Here is a 23,563-nt window from a genome sequence, read left to right as displayed (position 1 = left end):
TCAGTGTGTTTGCTTCGACCATGAAACACGGGATTTCTCATTAATCTGACTGTTGACATACAAGGTGATAGGCGTGATATGATGTCCCGTGAGCTCCTTCACGAGATTAGCAAGCCAAATGGCTTGACATGCCGTTGTTGTAGCTGCCGTGAACTCGACTTCACATGTGGATGTGGACAGAGTAACAACCTTTCGCTTTTGGAATTTCCAAGTGATCGCATTCCTTCCTTGATAGAAAATCATCCCACTTGTGCTCTTGCTATCAACAGGGTCACCTCCAAGATCACTATCGGTAAAACCAACCAAGTCTTTAATTGCACGAAATCTTCCATAGTTGAGTCCATAATCAATGGTTCCTTTCACGTATGGTAAGATGTGTTTCACAAATTGGAAATGCAAAGTGGTCGGTTCCTCTATGAAATGACTTGCAGTTCCAACCGAAAATGACAAGTTCGGTTGAGTGTGAGTCAAGTACCTCAAACAACCTACCACTTGCCTATATTCAGTTGGGTCAATTTTTTCACCATCTTCATCCTTCTTAACCTTCAACATAGGTTCCATTGGTGACGTTGTCGGATTGCAATCTAGTAACCAAATTGCTCTAAAATCTTCTTTGCATAAGCCGTTTGTCGCAAAGATATTCCCCACTTCTTTTGCAAAACTTCGATTCCAATGTAGTAAGAAAGTAATCCCAAGTCACTTATTTCATATTCTTTCTTCATTTGTTCCTTGAATTCGACAATGCCGTTGGTGTTCGACCCGGTAATGATCAAGTCATCAACATAGACACCAACAATAAGAATTTTGTCTTTCGAGTTCCTTTTGTAAACAGTTGGGTCTTGTGAACTTTTAGTAAAACAAACAATAAGAATTTTGTCTTTCGAGTTCCTTTTGTAAGCTCGAGGAGCTTGTCGTAGACCATAAAGAGATTTGTAGAGCTTGAACACCTTGTGACTGTGTGCTTTATCAACATATTCTTCCGGTTGGGTGACATAGAACTCCTCCTTGAGATCTCCATTGAGAAAAATCCGACTTGACATAAAGATGGTGGACAACCCACCAATGTTGAGCTGTGAAGGCAAGGATGAGACTTACGATGTCAAGTCATGCTACAGGTGCAAAAACCTCATCAACGTCGACTCATTCCTTTTTTACAAATCCTTTTGCTACAAGTCGAGCTTTATGCTTCACCAATTTACCCAAGTTGTCTTTCTTTACTTTAAACACCCATTTCAAACCGATTGCTTTGTGTCCGGGTGGCAAATAGGTAAGTTGCCATGTCTTGTTATTATCAATTGCATTCAATTTTGTTTGCACAACCTCTTGCCATGCTCTAGAGATTACCACCTCCTTAAAATTCAAGGGTTGATCTGTTGCAATCATCAACAATTCTCTAGGTTCAAGGAACATATTTCTGGCTTCCGAATAAATATCGGTTAGTGAACAAAACCCCCTAGGCCCAATCTCACTAGAAGGGCTTTCCATATGGGTTGAGGCTGAAGAAAAGGGGGCTGGAACATGAGTGTTTGGGGCTAATTCGGGTTGGTAAAATTCACCATATGGTTGTCCAATTTGGATAACATCAATTTCAGGGTTTTCTGGTTGTTTCGGGTTGGTTTCATGGCCGTTTTGGGGTGTTTCAAGGTGTATTTGGGTTTGTGGTTCGATTATGATAAAGGTCTTGGGAGTCACCATCTCTTCTTCTTTGTTTTTGTACCAATTCCATTTTTTTGTCAAAAACAACATCGCGACTAACTCTCAACTTCTGGTCTTACGGATCAAATAACAGTTGCCTTTAGTTCCATCTTCCACTCCTAAATACACCATCTTTTTACATCGATCATCAAGCTTCTTCAAGTGACCATCTACAAGTTTAGTAAAAACAACACAACCAAAAAATTTTAGATGCTCAAGGTTGGGCTTTTTGTCAAACCAAGTTTCATAAGGCATCATGTCGGGGAGTGCTTTTATTGGTAGATGGTTGAGAAGATAAACTGCATGTCTAATTTCTTTTCTCCAAAACTCTCCAGGAACATTTCTTCCTTTGAGCATACTTTTTCCTTGTCCATAGCGGTTCAGTTTTGCCTTTCTACAAATCCATTTTGTTGAGGAAAATATGGTGCCGTAAGATATCTTTGAACACCGTTTTCTTCACAAAATAATGAGAATTCTTTTGAAGTGAGCTCTCCCCCTCGATACGTTCGAAGTGTCTTCATTTGATAATCCGAATTCTTTTCAACCATTAACTTGAACCGTTTAATAGCGCTCAAGGCTTCAAACTTTCTTGATAACATGTAAATCCACCAGGGCCGGTCCCGAGGATTTAAATACCCGGGACGATCCGGAACAAAAAGGCCCTTAATCTTTAAGGTGTAACGGATTAAATTACATAAACTATTTTTTTTAAAACGACAATAAACTTTATAGTAATAAATTAAAGCGTTGCTTTTTCCTGCACTTAACCCTAAAGCTCATTACTTGTTACCAAATGACATTATTTTTAACCGAAGTTCCAATACCCTTTCTACATGAATCACTTCTTTCTTGAATGAGAATTTTGCAATAGAACTCCCATAAGAATAATATAAATTTTCATTTATTCATATGTAGAATTTAACATCAAACAGGAGACACATGGAAAGAACAAGAAAAAAATTGTCTCAAAACAAGAAAACAAGAAAAGAGGATAGTTCTAGAAACAATAGTAAGCCTCCTAGGTTCCTACTAAGAGAAAGAAACATAATGTCGGTCAACTTTTGATAGTAAGCTTCCTACCTTGAATACGAATTAGAAACCAAATATAATCAAGAGAATGACATGGAAAAAGTTGGACAGTTAATGCAAAGTTATCTTGTCGAAATATCTTCTGATAGGAATTTATTACTCAAAATTTATGAATTTCGCTAAACATATTCCTGAACAAGCTAAGGTATAGATGATGGAATGTGTAGAGCCATTGATATCTACTTGAAGGTATGTCTGTGTATCTTCTTCTTCAAATTAAGTATATCATTTATAGGGTTTATTTCATAACTCATTAACTCAAAACTCATGAACTATTATATTAATCTAATAACCTGAAATACTGAACTAGTGATAAACTAAAAAACACTAAAACTGATAAAGATTCATTCAACATGATTACATGACAACATTCATTCAACATTCAAGATTTCAAATAAAACGGATAATTAATGATAAAACTGATAAAACTCAATCCGATAAAACTATTAAAACTGGTAATGATAAACTGTAAAACTAATTTAGAATCATTTACCTGATTACTATTAGATTAGCAGGAGTGGCTGTCGTTTTCGTTGAGTTGCATTCAATGTGATCGACTGATCTCTACGAGGCCTTAAATGCTGCCTTCTCCTTCTGCTGCGATGCTCCATTGTGACCTTCTCCCGTACGTGACAGAATACGATTCTGGAGTATTTTGCATTGACTTTGGGCCAAAACTAAATATTGTGTTAAAAAAATCGGGCCCTAAATAAGATAGGCCCTGTTCATGTGCCCATCTGGCACACCCTCATCACCGGCCCTGAAATCCACATGTAACACCCTTAAAAATACAACCTGAAAATTTCATTTTTAAGTTGATCAACCATAAAATAAACCATATTGTTTTTCCCAAAACCATATAAACATAAAATAGTTTAGTTATGCACTCCAACAATACATATAAAATCATCATCAGAGTCATAATCCCAAAATCACTAATGCAGAAAATCATGGTGTGATGCGATGCGATCAAGCCGGACCTTTCCCCTTCGAGCTGGAAGTACCTGAAACTAAAACTGAAAACCATAAGCACGAAGCTTAGTGAGTTTCCCCCGCCATACCACATAAAAATCATAAAAATACTGTCAGGCATATCTGGGTGCCCGACCTACCCTGCCAAGCATACCTGGGTGCTCAACTTACCTATTTCAGACATATCGGGGTGTCCGACCTACCCCTGTCAGGCATACCTGGGTGCCCGACCTACCCATCAGTTTTATTCCAACCGATTACGGGGTCTATTTCACCCCTACCACTACCACATAAATCATGTATATCACACATAAGCATCAAGCAATACATACCACCTCAATAATTATCACAAAGACAATTACTAAGTCATATCAGTACTAGTGGGCCGACATTGGTGCCTTCGACCTACGGTTTCTACGAAGGGAGACTCACCTCACTGCGTATGCCGAAATTGTACTCCTCGGCTGGCTCGTAACTGTTCTCCCTAAATCATAATAAATTCCTTAGTCAGTCATTGGGTCCAAATAGAACTCCCTTATGGCCCAACTTCTAATTTATGTCCCGAGGCAAGGTTTCCTAATCCTTGGCCTATTGGGTCTCTTTCTCTCAAGGCCTAACTCCCAATTAAATTAAGGCCCAAGTCTATTCATTTAAGTTTCAAGTCCCAATAAGTCCCATTAAGGACCAATACCATATATCCTAGGTCTAGGCCCATAAGCATTACTCCACAGTGGGTCATGAGGCCCAACTATTTTCAGGCCCAACATCCTGAGGCCCAAATACCCATTTATCCATTCTGCATGCGTACGCATGACGTACCTGGCACATACGCCCAACGTATGTTGGTCTTGACCACTTCGGGGAGGTTGACCCAGTACGAGCAGCGTACCAGGGGTACGCCCAGCATACCGACCAGTTTCCTTAGAACTCCTTTTGTGACTTAATCTATTAAGTCCTAATGACCAAAACATAGATCCAGGTCCTTTAAGACGTCCTAAACCATAAAGTTACAAAGTTTATGTCTTTGCATGCATGGATGGGGGTTAAGACATGATTTAAGTCCTTAAACACACTTCATGACCATCTAACACTTGCATGGTTGTGGCTTAGCCATCAAGGCCCGATTTTTATGACTCTAAATGCTTCCAAGAGCTCAAAAGGACAACTCTTATGGGCTGGAACTACCAGAACACAAGAAATCGCAACTATGGATTCAAAATGTCACATAAAACACCCCAAAACTACAACTAAGCATGCAATGGTCAAGTTTGAAGCTTGATACCTCAAATGAGTCAGAAAAGATGCTAAACTCTTGGATTTACAAGCTCCTCCCAGGTTCTTGCTCCTTCTTCTAACTTCTTCTTCTTCAAAGCCACCAAAAATCACCCAAAATGCACCAAATTAGCTCACAAAGCATGCAAGAGGTTTAGGGTTCGATTTCTACTCTTTAGGGACAATGGAGGCTGATGGAATGAGGTTTGGGATGGAGTTAATGTATTTATATATGGTGTAAACCCTAAAATTTAGGGTTTGCAACTGGACAGGTTACGCCCATCGTACGCTTGGGTACGCCCAGTGTACGTGAGGCTCCCCCCCCCCCCCCGCTTCGCGCCTTCATCATGTACGCCGCGCGTACACTATGTACGCCCAACGTACTGCCTTTCACAAAGATTCAATATTTAAACACTTAATTAAATCAAGGGAAATACCTGGTGACTCGGATGTTACACCACATCCACAACTAAAATCATCTACTAAAAAGAGAAAATATTTACTACTTCCAAAAGACGTAGGTGTGATCGGACCACATAAGTCCGCATGATCAAGTTGTAGAGGTTTTTGAGCCCGAAAGATCGTGTGTTCTGGGAAAGTAATTCAGGTTTGTATGGAAAGAACACACCCTTCACATACTTGGTTTGGGTGCTCAATCTTTGGGACTCCGGTTGCAGTATTCTTTCGGACAACTTCTTTAAGGCAAGAGAGTTAACATGACCGAGTTTAGAATGTCATATCCAAGTTGGTTCATCTTTTGTTTCTAAAAGAAAAGTCGGTCTACCGGTCCTTAAAATAGTTATATATAACTGGTTTGGGGATCGTTTAACTCTCAAAAGTAGAGTTTTGTTTCTGTCAAACAATGCCAGATTCAAGCCATCCATTATGTTCGAATCCCTTTCTGTGTCATTTGTCCAAGACTAATAATATTGTTTATTAGACTTGGAATGAAATATACCCCATTAAGGAGTCTTTGGTCGCCATTTTTGCTATTGAATAAAATCAAACCTTTCCCAAAATAGCAACGGTCGAACCATCCGCAAATCTCACATGACCAGTAACGTGCTCATCCAGATCGCGGAACTTTGAGCGGTCTCTGATCATATGATTTCTAGCACTGTTTTCGAGATACCATACCTCGGATTCGACACAACTTTCTCCCGATGCAAGAAGATTAACAAAAATATTCTCTCTTAGAGGAACCTTTTTTGTGCATATTCTTGTGAGACTTCCATCATTAGAATAGGCTCTACTTCATTGGCTTAAGTGAGGTTCACATCCTCACCTCGATTCTTGTTCGGGCACTCTAACGCATAATGACCAAACTGTTCACAAGTAAAACATTTGATTTTACTTTTATCCTTTCGAGGAGGATTGTGGTTATTCTAGTTTGTGTTGGACTCACGACTACCTCCTCGGCCACACCCACGACCTTGGCCTCGGTTACCATGTCCTCCTTGTCCCTTTGAAGTGTTTGACGAGTTTCTCTCACCAGTTTGCTTGGAACGAGATGCCCACTCGACATGTGTAAGCAATAGAGAAGGTCTTCCTTTTTTTCTACACAACTTCGAAGTCTCTCTTCATGGGTCTTAAGACGATCCACAACCTCTTCTAACAGTTATATTCTTCAAATCTCCAAATTGCTCGATAAATGTTACGATTTGCATAAATCGTATCGGTATGGCTCGAAGGAACTTCTTCATGATTGTAATTTCCTCAATCTTTTCACCTAGCGATCAAATACCAGTCACAGTAATATTCAATCTCATGGAAAAATCATCCATCGATTCACTATCTTTCACCTGGATCACCTCGAAGTCACTTCTCAAGGTTTGAGCTTTGGCCTCCTTGATCTGATTGCTTCCCATGTGCGTTGTATTTATCGTTTCACATGCTTCTTTAGCTATGTGCTTCTCATCTAACATCCGAAGTACATCCTATGGAATTGCTTCATAAATAGCCGCAAGAACCATCCGATCTTTATGTTCTTTCATTTTGAATTACATCCCATACTCCTTGTGCTTGTAAATTCACTCACATTGTTATTGCCCACATCGCATAGTTAATCTTCGTGAGCATTGGATAGTGTGACGTAACACTACCGTCTTTCCGTGTCCTTTGAACACTTTTAGCTTCGGGTTGAGAAGACGACGAGCTTTGTGTGGTCATTCTTGGAATACACTTTGGCATACACAACCTCATAACTTTTTTTTTCTAAAAGAACGGGAACAAATATTAACTTATTAGAAGTTCAGGAGGACAAATAGAACTCTTACAGAAGTAAAAGGGGATAAATTGAAATTTTTCAGAAAAATAGGACCAAAAATGCAATTTTTCTGAGAAGCAGGGCCAAACAACAATTTTTTGAAGAGCATGGGCCAAATTGAAATTGATAGAAGTTTGGTTAGCTGTTGACTTCACTGCTTATGTCAGCCTTCTTCTCCGATGAGTTCTCCGACACACTGGTTTTTTCGGCCGGAAAGCGACTTTCCGGCGAGACTTTGACCAACTTTAACTGACGATTTGGAGGCCTTCCGGTGGTCGAAAAATTCTCTCTCTCTCTCTCTCTCTGTATATATATATATATATATATATATATATATATATATATATATATATATATATGGAATCTTCGGAACAAGAAGTTTCCAACGGTGTACAAAGTAATCGTTTCCGAGATAAAAACAATTTGACCAAAAAACAGAGAATGCGCTATTGGAGCTTAAATCAAGCTCTGATGCTACTTGTTGGGGTTGAAACACACTTTTATGAAAAACTGGAACAAAAGGAGGAGCTTTCACGCTCAATATTACAAGAAAAGAAAACAACCCTTTAGAATAATACTCAGACTAAGTATTACTCTCTATCACTCTCTGTTTTATGGTGCTCTACAACAGAAGTTACAACCTTTATTTATACCTAAACCAGCCACTAAAGTTACTGTAGTTATTTATTGTGTTCACCGTATGAAATGAAAAAGCTTCCATTTGTAGTTCTTATTGTCAAGCTAGATGGTGGTGCAACTACCCATGACAGGTTTACACCCAAGTTAGGTTTACACTCACAAAGAAGACCTAGATCTGTCATTTCAAATTCCAGCTTCATTGACTTCTTAAATTCATCAATAAGTTGAGAAGAGTTTCTCGTAAATACCAGCTTATCAACATATAAACATATTAGCCGAATATTCCTCATATTGAGAAAGGTTTGCTAAAACAAATATGCTCTATTATAGAGGATATACTATACATTTATTGTTGAGATAATATCTCTAAATAACGATAGGACTTTTGTATATATTTCGATTGATACTCAATGGAATACACAAGGAATTATATTGGTTAATATGGTATCAGAGCACAAACTTCATTAAGCCTTCTGCCGGCTCCTATTTTTTCTTTTCCAATCTGTCTTCATCTCCATCCCTCCCTTCAACACTTTTCTCAAATGGATCCTAAAAATCTTCCAACCATCACAGTCACTAAGATACGAAATTTCATTCCGTTTACTCTTGAGATGGAAAGAGGACAATATACTTCCTGGGCAGAGGTTTTTCGGATCCATTGCCTGGATTTTTAGGTTGCTAATCACATGGACTCTTCCTTCATTCCTCCCTTAAAGTCTCTTTCTTCTTCATCAACCACCGAAGTAGAAAAAACCAAATTAGCCTCTGAGTTTGAAACATGGTTCAGACTTGATGCTATTGTCCTCAAATGGATATATATATATCACAATTTCAAAAGATCTCCTGCACACAATTCTTAAACCAAACACCACTTCCTCTCTAGCTTGGAATGCTCTTGAAAACATTTTTCAAGACAACTAAAGCAGTAGGGTTGTCTACCATGACAACAAATCCGTGTCTACAAGACTTGACCACCATCCCAATATCTCCTCCTATTGTCAAGCCATGAAAATATTTGCTTATCAACTTGCAAATGTGGGCAATCCCGTCTCCAATCAATGTCTTGTTCTTCAATTAATTGTTGGTCTCAACGAAAGTTTTGAAGAATTAGCCATGATTATTCAATAAACAACTCCACTACCTGATTTCTATAACATTCGATCCAAACTCATCATGGAAGAAGCACGAAAAGCACATCAGGCCGTCGCCACCGCTGCGTCACCCACCAGTGGCACCTCTGCTACTACTTTGACTTCCTCATTGCTAGCGTTTCATCAAAAATCCAAAGATAGCGCCCGCTTCAATTAGCAACATCTGTACTACAATAACACCCATGGACGTGGACGGGGATGAGGGGGATATGGTCGGGGTCGGTCTTCTAATGGACGCGGACGTGGTGCCGCCACCAATAACTCTTTACAACAGTCATATAATAAGGGGTCCTATTCCTATCAGTCGTGGTCTACACCCCCATGAAATTTCCTTAATTTTACACCATGGGTCTACCCTCCGTATTTGTACTTGATTCTGCAATATGGTTCCTCCATACCACCATCGACTGCTCCTAGGAATCTGGGAAATCAACCTCAACAAGTCTATGTCGCGTCAGAGACTAGTTACACACCCACTAATCTTGAGCAAGCCTTCCACACCATGTCATTACATCCACCTGATCAAACATGGTATGCTGACACAAGAGAAACATCTCACATGACTCACAACTCAAGTAACTTTACATCTTATGTCAATAATGGTCCTTTTCGAAATGTCATTGTAGGTAATGGTACCACTATTCCAATCCGAGGAACCGGTCATCAAACCCTCCCTTATCCACTTCCACCTTTACTTCTCAAAAAGTTCTTCACACTCCAAATGTTATTAAAAATCTTTTATCCGTTTGTCATTTTACTATTGACAACAATGTTTCCGTAGAACTTGACACGTTCGATTTTGATGTGAAGAACTTCTGGACGCGGACTCCAATCCCCCGTTACAATAGTACCGAAAATCTCTACCCCTTTACGTTCCAATCATGCAATCATACGCCCAAGTCACACAAACTTCTATTTTTGCTACAATATCCAGAGATATTTGGCATCATCGCCTTGGACACCCGAGTGAGGTTGTTTTGTCTTCTTTACGTTCTACTTTAAATTATCAAAGTTCTAAAATTTTGTCTTCTGTTTGTCATTCTTTTGTGTTGGGTAAACAAAAAAAGTTTCCTTTTTTAGTTCTCAATCAATTACTCATTTTCCCTTTGATATTATTCATACGGATTTATGGACATATTCTTTAGCCAATAAATCTCAAGTATTTTCTATCTTTCTTCAATTCTTTTCTACGATCAAAACGCAATTCCCCTACACTATTAAAAACATATAATGTGATAATGGTTGAGGGTTTGATAACAAAAACTTTCATAATTTTTTCTCTCAAAATGGCATTTAATTATGATTTTCTTGCCACCACACATATACATAGAATGGAAAAGCAGAATGTAAAATACGTTCGATCAATAACATCCTTAGAACTCTTCTCGCTCACTCAAACGTCCCTATAAATTTTTGGCACCATGCACTCCAACATGCCACTTACCTATTAAACATCCTTCGCAGTAAACTTCTTGCAAATCTCATCCCCATCCATCTTCTCTATAATCTCTAACCTACATAATATCATCTTCACACATTCGGTTGTTCGTGCTACCCACTTACCCCATCTCCCAACATTCCCAAATTACAAAAACACTCACGACCTTGTGTTTTCTTAGGTCATCAAACCAATCATCGAGGATACACATGTTTTGACATACAAACTAAAACTATCACTCTCTCCCGCCATGTAATATTTGATAAACAACATTTTATTATTCTAAACTCTCATACATAACTCTAAATACTACCACCCAAACATCATCAAAACCATAACCACTCATCTGGTCTAAACCAATCCCACATTCCACCACTGTTGCTCCGCCCCCACTAGTCGAAAATGTAGCTCCGACATCCACCCCACCACCCCTTCGTACGACATACACTCGTCCCACCAAACCTACCCATATCTCATATCAATAAACGCATCCCCCAACCCCCTCCACTTTCCATTTTTTCTTCATCACCCATTAGTTCACAAACAACCTCTGTCCATCCTACTTGCACTATCCAAACCTGTAGTATGTCCGACATTACAAAGCAAAAACAACCTTATAACCTACACACTTCTACCTCTATCTCTCATATACCTCGCAATCCTACAGAAGCACTTAAAAACCTGGATTGGAATAAAGCCATGACAGACGGATTTTGGGTCATTATCGATAATAACACGTGGGAGTTAGTTCCAAGAAATCAGAACATGAACGTAGGTGCGTAGTTTGTGGATTTTTCGTCATAAAACTAAATCTGATGGTTCTTTAGTACAATACAAAGATCATTTGGTTTTTGATGGCAGGTCTTAAAAAGAAGGCATTGACTGTGGCAATTTTTTTTCCCTATAGTAAAGTCGGCCATAATGCGTACCGTTCTCTCTCCATTTCCCTTTCCAATGCATGGCGAATTTATCAACTAGATGTGAAAAATGCCTTTCTACATGGACATATTCACAAAACAGTCTACATGCATCAACCCCCCGAATTTCGTGATTATTCATATCTAAATCATGTTTGCCTACTTACAAAGTCACTTTAATGCCACAAGCACCACGGGCCTGGTACCAAAGATTAGTTGACTATGTGTTCACATTGGGGTTCAAGCACAACAAATGTGACCACTCTTTATTTGTCTACAAAAGGTACTCATACGACATTCCTCCTACCTTACGTTAATGATATCTTGCTTATTACATCATCACCTGGTCTACGCCATGAGTTTATGAATCTGTTATCAAAAGAATTCATAATGAAATACCTTGGACCCCTCAAATATTTTCTTGGGATTTTGGTGTCCTGTTAAAAAGTTCACTTTTTTCACAACAAAAATACGCTGCTGAAATCCTGGAAAGAGCGGTAATGAGCTCTTGTCACCCATCCTCCACACCAGTTGACACAAGGCGGAATTGAGCAACATCGATAACACTCTTCTACCTGACCTGGGGGGGGGTACAGTATTGTCAACTTGTTGGGGCCCTCCAATATTTGACTTTTACTAGACCAGACATAAGCTAAGCCGTTCAACAAATTTGCATGCACATACATGCTCCCCGGACATCACATTTCAAGGCTCTTAAAATAATTTTGAGGTACCTTCAAGGTACTATTACTCACAGGTTGCACCTTATCAAATCACCTTCCTAGAAGCTTCTAGCCTACACCGATGCTAATTGGGCGGGATATCCGGACACAAGGCACTTCACTTCTAGATATTGTGTTTACTTTGGAGATAACCTCATCTATTGGTCATCTAAACGCCAACCAACACTCTCCCGCTCTAGTGTAGAAACGGAATACAAGGGCGTTGCCAATATTGTCTCCGTGACGTGTTGGATAAAAAATTTGGTACTAGAACTCCATGTTCCACAAACCACAGCCACTTTAGTTTATTGTGACAACGTTAACACGATTTACTTGTCATGCAACCCGGTTCAACATCAAAGAAGCAATCACATCGAGCTCGACATTTATTTCATTCGGGAGAAAGTAGCTCGTGGTCAAGTCCGTGTATTCCACATTCCCTCGCATTGTCAAGTTGTAGACATCTTCACAAAATGCTTACCTTTCATGCTCTTTAAAGATTTCAAGAAATGTCTCAACATTCGCCATCCTCTCGATTCAACTATGGGGGTGTATTAGCCGACGATTACCTTCCTCATATTGAGGAAGGTTTGTTAAAAATAGATATGTTTTATTATAAAATATATAATATACATTTGTCGTTGAGATAATATCCATAAATAGCGATAGGACTCTTGTATATATTTCTATTGATACTCAATGGAATACATAAGGAATTATATTGGTTAACAAAACACACTACCAACAGTTTATCGCTACTTTCTTTCATAAAAGGTGTGTGTTCATAAGTGCATTTTTTAAATCCATGGTTTATAAAACACCCTTCGATTCTACTATACCAAGCCCATGGGGCTTATTTGAGCCCGTAGAGAGCCTTCTTTAAGTGGCGGACTTTGTGTTCCTCTCCTTGCTTCGCATATCCACTTGGTTGATCAATGTACACATCTTCTTTTAATTACCCATTCAGGAAGGCTGATTTCACATCTATTTGATGGACATCCCAGTTGTTTTGATCAGTGTAGACAAGTTGAATGGTTTCATGTTGGTTACAGGGAGCAAAGACGTCTTGATAATTTACACCAATATTGTTGTTTGTAACCTTTTACTTGTGCTTGTCCACCTCACCTTTTTCACTGATTTTTGTTTTGTAAATCCATTTCACTCTAATGGATTTTTGTCCTTTAGGTAATTCTACCGACTCCCAAATCTTAGGTGCTATTTTTTTTGAGGTAAAATGTCTGCAGTCTGCATACCACATCTGCAGACCCTCTATAGTAGAAGAGGTGAACCAAACGTCTGCAGTCTGAAAGAAAAAGACTATTTGTTTTTTAATATTTGTAGATTGTTAGAATAAATTAAAATCTAATTAAACTTATTAAAAAAACTTAAACGAGTTTTTCAATAATTTAATTACTTTATTATAGATAATTAACACATGTATATCAACTTTTATGTATTATTGTATAAAAAGTGAAAATAAAATGATACAGATTAACGTATATATTTGATAAAACTTTGATTTTAAATAAACATTTTGATGGAAATAAACTTTGATTTTAAATGAAAATTTTCAAAAATTTTATTTTACCTTTTCAATTAAATCAATTAAAAATTAGGCATTAATATTTTTCCTAAGAAATGAATGATACTATATTAAATAATGTTTTATAAAATTTGATGCAAAAAAGTATAAGACAATATTAATATTTTTTTTTCATGTCTATATAAATAACTCCAATGACCTTATTGTAATTAAATTTTTATTTATAAATTTGTCAAAAATGTCATGATTGTGTCGTCGAATTTTTTTCTTTTAGTATTGTAATTTTTTTTATAAAAAATTGTTTATAATAGATAAACTTGGAATAAATCTAAGTTAAAAAAACAAAGATATATCTGTTTTTTTTAGACTAGAAAATGTTTGAAGACTCTGGTCTAGATCTGTGCGAAGAAGAGAACGCGCTGACCTTTTTAGGTGTGTCGTCTTAAAAAAAAAACAAACAGTCTGTGAAGCATAATGTCTGAGCGTGGTCTGTGTTGCGCAGACAGAAGAGGCCAATAAGATCTACAATAAAAAACAAACAACACCTTACTCTTTTGTATAGAATGCATTTTACTGTCACTACTAGAAAAAAAATGCTTTTCTTTATAGATGAGTGACGACGTACAACAATTTTATGACGAGCATAAGAGTCTGGCATAAAATGTATGTCATATTTCGTAAAATAACAATGATTTAATGCAGACAAAAATGTATATTTTAATGTGAATATTAAAATGGAAAAGAAACACATACTATTAAATACTATTAAATGACTAAATTAATTTTGTTTTTTATCATTTAATACCATAAGAAAAAGTCGAAATGAAAAGGGTATATGATGTAACTTATTTATAAGATAAATGAATATTTTTGAAAATTAAAATTCAATCCAAAGAAATGCAGAAGAGTAAGTTTAGTTATTTAGATATTATCTTAGATGGATAATTTTAAACATAAGGTATATTTAGTTAGGTCGAAGCTATATATATATATATATATATATATATATATATATATATATATATATATATATATATATATATATATATATATATATATATATATATATATATATATATATATAGTAGTCGTTTACCCGCGCCAAGCGACGAGTGTGAATAATTTTTTTCAGAAATTAGTTTCTAGAGACGATTAATTCTTTTGTGCAAATACTTTTCTATATCAAAACGATTATCAATAATAGTTATGATACGAAATATGAAATCAGTGATAATAAAAATGAAGAGTTATGATTGTTTACAAATATGTAGGAACATATGATTGATTGTAAATTATTAATCGTTTAACACTTCTTTATACACAACATCTGATGTATAGTTTTCGGGTAGTGATTAATTCATTTCGGTGAATAATTTCCTTACGACTATCTTATTAAACTATAAACTATTACATATTAATCAAATTACAAAATATTGATAATTCTTTAGTTTTTACAAACTTCAAATGTTGATAAATTCTTTTCTGTGTCACTTTTTTTGCAAATTGTAATTAATCTCTAATAATGTTAATTCTAAATAACCATATAATCTTAACTTGTTCTTGAACTTTTACTTTTCTGATGTGTTGTGAGCCGCTGCCTAGTGAACAATATTTTTTCATGAGAATTGTTACCTTTTGCAAATTAGTTTATTTTTGAAAACTTATAATATTAAACACGCAACGTATCAACAAATATCTTTAACGTTAAAATATATTTAGAATGTAAGCAGTTGTTTTTCCATTAAATGTCAAAAATAGTTTGCTACTTTGGATTAAAAAAATATTCTTTTTTGGTTTAAAATAAAGAATATTGTTTTGGGTTAAAAATAAAAAATGTTTTAAGATTGACAAATATTATTTATCAAGTTTTTTTTATGATTGATAACTTTTAAAATTTATCAACCTATGATAGTATTTTGTATGAATTAAACTAATCCTACGTAAATAAACTTGTTAAAAGAAATAATCATATTTTTACTACTGAAAGATAAATTTTTTATCCATTTCATACTTATTTTTTAAAATTCCAAGGTACTTTTTTTTGTTTTTGCAATTTACTTTTTCAGTGAAATCTTATTACTAATGTTCGAATTCAACTAAATGTCCAATTTTAATCAATTGTACAATATATACTTCCGTTTTACATTGTTTTTAAATATTTTTGCTAAATTTTTATAAAAAAACGAAGTATCTTCTTCAAATTTCAGAACTGTTTAATAATTTTTAGACTTGTTCTTGAAATTCTTACGTTTTTTTAGTTTCATATTCTGTCTGCAACTCTAATGTCAGTCTACAATCCGGAATTCCTAACCGATATCCGAAATGTCATTCTAAAAAGTATTTTTTTTTTTTGTAAGAAAAAAATAACTTTTTAGGCGGTCCACCATTTTAAGACTGGGTTAATTTTTTTTAAATGGGTTTATTATTTTAATATTAATTTAAAATTTGGTTAAATTTACTAATTCCCCTTTTTTAATCTTCAAATTATCATGTGTAAAACCAATTTTACAAACGATCTAGGTTTTGGATGGTTCTTTTTCTTCCACCCAAAGTTTCAAAAAGCATTTAATGTTTGCAAGTATGGATTGTTCATTCATAAAAAATAAAAATTTAAATAATTAAGGATTCAGTCGCATCATAACATTCTGGTTTCCTTATTTGCAGCAAAACTCGAAAACCACAAAAATTTTTTTGATTAATTGTCACATATCTGCAAATGCAAAAGAGAGTTCAATTAAATACCATAAAAGAAAAAAAAAAGCCATGTATAATGAATTTATAACTTCAAAAACAGAACATGGGATTACATATAAAAAGAAACATCACTTACACAGTCACTAAACATCATGCTGCATGTTGTAAGAATGAAATGGAAGTATGTTGTTTTGAGCCTGTAAAAAACATATAAATGGAAATTACTTTTCAATTTCATTCATTTATCCTCGTAATGTATCATACTCCTAATTATTCTTATTACAGAGTTGTAAAAAGAGAAATGAAAGTACATTGTCATTTCATGTGCCTAGCCCAAAAAGATGCAAAACAACTGTTTGAATTAAAGTAGAATGCTTGAATTAAAGTACACATTCAAACAGGCTACTTGACAACTCTTAGAACTTTATTTACTTTAAATTATTAAAGATTATAACATGTTCTATTTTCGAACAAATTATGAATTTCCCCATTCATATAAACTAAACCATCAACATGATCTTTCTATTGAAAAAAGAGCACCAAAATATTTGAAACAAATGTCAATTATTTAAAAGACCTAATAATCATAATGATAAGAAATACCTTTAAATTATCCTTTTCTGAAAGCAATTTGATATCGGATCCCAAATCAATTTCTATGGTGTTGTATCAGATAGAACACCACGTCCACCTGCCAATTAATACAAAAATGCTAGAAAATATGAAAAAACATTAGTACAAAGTAAGAACCTGGAAAGGCACTCAATTAGTTGATACCATTTTAATTGGGAGATTTGATCCAAGTGAAGTAGATTAAAAATCAGGGGAATAAATACACTGTAAGAAGAAAGAAAAAACATAAACATGAGGGATTGATAGATACCTGTATCATACATGTAACCAAACAAACCCATGACAAAAATCAATAAAAAGGTTTTTGCTTTCAGGAACTATAATCACACACAGAGTTAGAGAAAAGGAGAAGGTTTCTTCTAAGAAGAAAGAGGGATGGCTGTACAACACCATTTTTTTCTCGTGAACCTCATCAAGATCATTTTAGAAGGAGATTATCATGATTGGTGTTTGCAAGAAAGAGAGAAAAAACTTACCTCCTTCCGAAGACGTTATTATCCCTGTTAGAAACAAAAAATACAAACAAATAACTCTTTGAGTAATTACATCAAACACCTTATGTGCGAATGTTAAATAGGTTTCTTCCTCTCTTCTTTGGATCTTACCTACAAACTAAAACAAATTTTGAAAGAAAATAAATCACAAAATCAAAAGTCAAAGTAAGAACACAGAAGAAGCACCAAACTGAAAAAAAAATTGCATTTTTTCACAGCTCTGTTAGGACTTTGCCAAGAAGTTGTCTGTGGTTGTTTTTTTTGCAAAGAAATAGAGGGAGATAGAGAGGAAGGATGTAACAACACCAGTAATCTGTTAGGATCGAGACACTTAACACACGACTCTAAACACACACACAGCTCACGAAAAACAAGAACACAAGGATGAACACGAGGGATTTAACGTGGTTCGGTCCTTCTCTGACCTACGTCCACCGGTAACTAGGAGTTTATATTTCTTGGTGCTAATCTGCACTCACTCTTTGTTGCTTATTTTTACAATACAGATGAGACTCATATATAGAGTCTGAAGTAAACAATTGAACAAGAAAAGCAGCATGAAACATGCATCCGGGAAATATGGATCACCTCTCCTTTTCCACCTTTTTGACTTGCTTTTCTTCCATGTTTTCTGCCATGTTTTCTGCCTTTTGACCAGCCCAATGGCTTCACACTCAACAATCTCCCACTTGAAGCCACAAAACAATCTTCACCATAGCTTCAACTGTGTATCTGTATTTCTGTAAAAACTTTTGATCTTGACTCCTTCCTAGTTACCCTGGCCTTCTCTTCAATTTACCTGAAGGATAGTTGAAGCTTCCGTTAGCTCCAACACATCAGTCATGACTAAGTCTGCCACTGACCTGTTCTCTGTCTCCACCGGCTCCCACTGAAATGAACTGCCCGATCCTGGAACATCTTGAGAACAAACGACACTCTCCATATGAAGCAGATAATCTGGAGAGACTTTTACAGATGGAATACTGGTTCTCTTAACCCACTGTGTTCTGGGTATTCTAGCTGAAGCACAAACCTTGCTCCCACTGCTATGAATGCCCTTGACTGGTTTTTCTGAACCGTTCCAAACACGTTCAACCTGAATCTGACCTGTGACTCTGGGTTTGCCATCTGCAAAGCAAACCTTCTTCTGTCCACGAGACTCTATGAACCGGATTTTGTTTTTCTTCTGAACTGGGACGGTTACTCCCTCAAATGGTAATCTGACCATATATAATGAACCCTTCTTATGTCCACGAGCTATCACAAGATTTCCTTTGACAACCTTCCACTGCCCATTCCTGAACTTAACCTCGTGTCCCTGTTCATCCAACTGCCCAACAGAAATCAATTGTTTCTTCAGACTTGGAATTACCCGGACATCCTTCAAAGTCCATGGACCAACTGGAGTCTTCAAAACTAAGTCACCTATGCTCGTCACATCAAGAACCTCATCGTTCGCCAGTCTTACCTTACCAAAATCTCCTTCTTTTAGATTCTGCAGTGCTTCACGGCTGTGGGTAGCGTGAAATGAAGCACCCGAATCCATAACCCAGGAATCCACATTGCTCTCCACACTACAGATCAAAACATCATCATCTGAATGGTCTACTGCAGCGTTAACTTCTTTCTTGTCTTTTGGACATTGATTCCTGAAATGTCCAACCTCTTTACAGTTCCAACAAGTCACATCATTTCGAGTCCTCGACAGACTCCTTCTCTTGTTCCCGCTCCCACTACCTCTGTTATTTTTTCTACCTCTGACCGCATTCAATTGTTCACTTGATGATTCCCCAGAATTTCTTCGTCTGACGTCTTCGCCTAGAATTAAATCCCGAATTCCCTCAAAAGTGAGCTCTTTCGATCCTGTGGAACTAGTAACGGCTGTAACTGTTCCGGACCAACTGTCAGGTAATGATGATAACAGTAGTAAAGCTTGAACTTCGTCCTCAAATTTTATTCCCACTGACCCAAGTCTGGATAAAATCGAGTTCAAATTGTTGATGTGTACTGTAACTGAACTTCCTTCCCTCATCCTCGTGTTGACTAGCTCCCGAATCAGGAAGACTTTATTTGCTGCCGACGGCTTCTCGTACATATTAGACAATGCCTCCATGATTCCCTTTGCCGAGGTCTCCTTCAAAATGTTGAAGGCAACATCCTTTGACAACGTCAGTCTAATAAATGCCTTGGCCTTCTTATCCAAAATCTCCCAGTTTGCCTGTGTTATCGCCTCCGGTTTTTCACCTAAAACTGCGTCCAAGTCTTTCTGCACGAGCAAATCTTCAATTTGCATCTTCCACCAACCAAAATCTTTCCCATCAAACTTCTCAATCTGAAGCTTACTGTTTTCTGCCATTTTCTGAAAGATTAGGGGCTAAACTGCAATTTTCTGAAAGTTCAGGGGCTAAACTGTAATTTTTCAAATCTGCTACAGTGCCTGCTGACGTCACCGCTGACGTCGTGCTACAGTGCTTGCTACAGTTTCTGATGACGTCACCGCTGACGTCGTTCTACAGTGTCTGCTACAGTGTCGTCTTCTCTGGCAGAACTCCGGTGCTACAGTGTCGTCTTCTCCGGCGGAACTTCGGTGCTACAGTGTCGTCTTCTCCGGCGGAACTTCGGTGCTACAGTGTCGTCTTCTCCGGCGAAACTGGTTTTTCCGGTAACTATTCCGGCAACCTTTGACCGGCGATTTGGACGTCTTCCGGTGGTCAAAAAATTCAGAAATTTTTTTTTTCGGAATCTTCGGAACGAGACCTTTCCAACGGTATACACCAAAATTATTTTTGACGAAAAAAAATTTCGACCAAAAACTGAAAATCACCTTCTGGAGCTAAAACCTTGCTTTGATACCACTTGTTAGGATCGAGACACTTAACACACGACTCTAAACACACACACAGCTCACGAAAAACAAGAACACAAGGATGAACACGAGGGATTTAACATGGTTCGGTCCTTCTCTGACCTACGTCCACCGGTAACTAGGAGTTTATATTTCTTGGTGCTAATCTGCACTCACTCTTTGTTGCTTATTTTTACAATACAGATGAGACTCATATATAGAGTCTGAAGTAAACAATTGAACAAGAAAAGCAGCCATGAAACATGCATCCGGGAAATATGGATCACCTCTCCTTTTCCACCTTTTTGACTTGCTTTTCTTCCATGTTTTCTGCCATGTTTTCTGCCTTTTGACCAGCCCAATGGCTTCACACTCAACATAATCATGGGTTTCATAGACAGAAAAATAAAATAAAAAGCAGCAGAGTAGCAGCTCTAACCTGATACCGAATTCGGAGGAAGAGACTGTGGGGGTAATACCATTTTTGAAGTCCATAGTGATTAAGCGTCTGAAGTAGGCGAAGGAGAAAGCGTAGTTGGAATATTTGACAAAAAGTTGACTCGTTGAACACATAGATTTCAAAAATCAGAAGAAATTACACTACTATAAGTAAAGAATTCAACAAAATCGGTCAAAATAAATCAATACTTACTGGGGATTCGACATCAAGTATCTCGATGGAGGATCAAATCAAGGGTATCAGCCTTATTCCTTGCCCATATATTTCTATTCGATGAATTTCATCAGATATGAGAGAGAGAGAGAGAGAGAGAGAGAGAGAGAGAGAGAGAGATAGAGAGAGAGAGAGAGATAGAGAGAGAGAGAGAGAGAGAATGGCTAAATTGGAGGGTTTGTTCAAGGTTTTTTTTCAATCGATACCCTTTTATCCTAAATCACCATGAATCAACGGCCCTGCCCCACCCATTTTTTTCTCTCCTGTTGATACCCTTTTCCAAATCCAAACATATATTTGATCTTCGAACCAAAATGGATTAAAAATCCCAAAATGGTGACCGTAACAACTGTAAAAAGAGAAAGAAAGTAGGCGATTCAAAGCTTATGTGAAATCGTACCTAGAGGGTCGTGATGGTGGTGCAGACTTCGCTGAGTCTTGAAAATCCAAATAATTCATAAATTAGAAAAAATAAATGTAATCGATAAAATAGATGATGTTTGTGAGTGGTGTGAAGGTCGCAATTAGGGAAGAGAGAAGGAGGAGATTAGTGGTGGTGGTGATTGCGTTAACTGATAACTGAGGTGGTAGTTATGTGGTGAAGGGTATTGATTTTTGAGTGATGGTGGTTCTATGGTGGTTTGGAGAGAGAGAGAGAGAGAGAGAGAGAGAGAGAGAGAGAGAGAGACGATTATATGAGAGTGCAAGGATGGTGCAAGTTGTTGATTTGGTGGTGGTGCACTGGTGGTTCGGTGATGAAGACATATGCGGCGGAGGCAAGAGGATGGTGGTGACCATGGTGCTAGAATTGGCTGGAGGTGGTAATCGATTGAATTGGGTAAAGTCGTAAAGATTATATAAATGGTATCAGTGTTTAACCAATTCAGTTAGGCATGAGGAAGACTCATTCAATTTGTTTGAGTGTGCAAAAAAGTTGGCAATCAATTAGAATGAGTCTTTCGATTTTAATAATGAGTTTGACTTTTTCATATGTTGACCAGGCAAGATTCATGGTTTTTTCAATGCATAAATTCATTATACATATTGCATAAGAGATTGTACCTCTTAAAATTCAGCATTTTGAGGTAAATGCTTATTAAGATATATATATATATATATATATATATATATATATATATATATATACACACACACTAGATGTGTGTCCGCGCAAAGCAGCAGCGATAAATAGTTTTTTTTACGAATAATTTTCTTACGGGAAAATAATTTTTAGGTTTTGTTATTAGTTATTATGTAATAAGAAAAATTATCACTTTTTATTAAAATATTTATGTTTAGAAGTTATATTTATATTGTATGTTTATACATTTAATGTAAATTAATTATTATCTGTATCTAGTTTAAGAAAATATAAATTAACTTATATTGATGAATTTAATATTTTAAAATTGTTATTTTGCTCCAAATTAATTTAATAACCTTCCTTAATTCAAGTTTTCAAAATTTTGGTAATTATTAATGGTTTTGTTATGCATAATTGATTTGTACAAAAAACATTGTATCTTGTACCTCTTAAAATTCAAGATATGACTAATATGTTTTATATATAGTATATAAGATATATATATATATATATATATATATATATATATATATATATATATATATATATATATATATATATATATATATATATATATATATATATAGCAATTATTTGTTAAGAGATGTAAGAAAGAAAAGAAATATTTGCACGTTTCTAAAGATGTAAATTTGAGATTGATAATTTTAAATATAAGGTGATTTATATTAATGCGACAAAGTAGCATGTTTTGAATTAAAAAAAAAAAGCCGATAAAATGGATTTCTCAACAATTTGATTGTATAGTGATATTTCTAACTTATTATTTATAGCTTGCAAACATGTTTTTGCATTAAGAAAATACCAAAGGACTATTTTATCAATTTTAAAAGCAAATTTCAATTCTGAAGGATGTTAAGATTTATGGAGTCTTGAACAAATTGACAAGTTCCTAAGAGTTCAAGGGCCATAAATGTAACATTACATTTAACAATTGAATTATTCAATTGTTGTCGGCAAACGTTTGAATTAAATATTCAAATGGTCGGTGGACAATTATTTAATATTTGTTGGACGGCTAATGTGAATGGCAAAATTTTCAAAGTCAATCTTTGCGGCAATCCTGTGCATATTGCGACTCACAAATATACCTATATATATGCATGTATGTTTTGCATATTTTGTGTGCAAAAACTTGAGAAAACATCAAGTGTAGAATGTCAAGCCAATTGTAATCTTGTGAGTTTTAACAAAATTCTCTAGTTGCAGCCCGTGGACGTAGGATTTGCACCGAATCCGAACCACGTAAAATCCTTGTGTTCTTCTTGCTTTATTTTCGTGAGTTTGTGTGTGTGTGATAGTGTGTTTCCGCTGCGTGTACCCGGTCCGGTTCCTAACAACTGGTATCAGAGCCAGATTAGCGAGGTTTGGAGGGTACAATCATTTTTTTTATCACGCACGAGTGTACCTGATTTGTA

General features: G+C 36.2%; 1 protein-coding gene across 1 annotated transcript; it reads right to left on the bottom strand.

The window, feature by feature from the left end:
- On the bottom strand, window positions 1-561 carry LOC145104227 (secreted RxLR effector protein 161-like). Its single transcript, XM_079041499.1, has one exon. It carries the CDS (start codon window positions 559-561, stop codon window positions 1-3), a length of 561 nt encoding a protein of 186 aa, XP_078897625.1.
- Window positions 562-23,563: the final 23,002 nt, after the last annotated feature.

The sequence above is a fragment of the Lactuca virosa genome, chromosome 4 (assembly GCF_052849685.1).
Source record: "Lactuca virosa cultivar CGN04683 chromosome 4, Lactuca_virosa_CGN04683_v6, whole genome shotgun sequence".
NCBI classification, from domain to species: Eukaryota; Viridiplantae; Streptophyta; class Magnoliopsida; order Asterales; family Asteraceae; genus Lactuca; species Lactuca virosa.
Note: the sequence above shows the minus strand (reverse complement) of the source record. Positions and strands in the feature narration are given on the sequence as shown.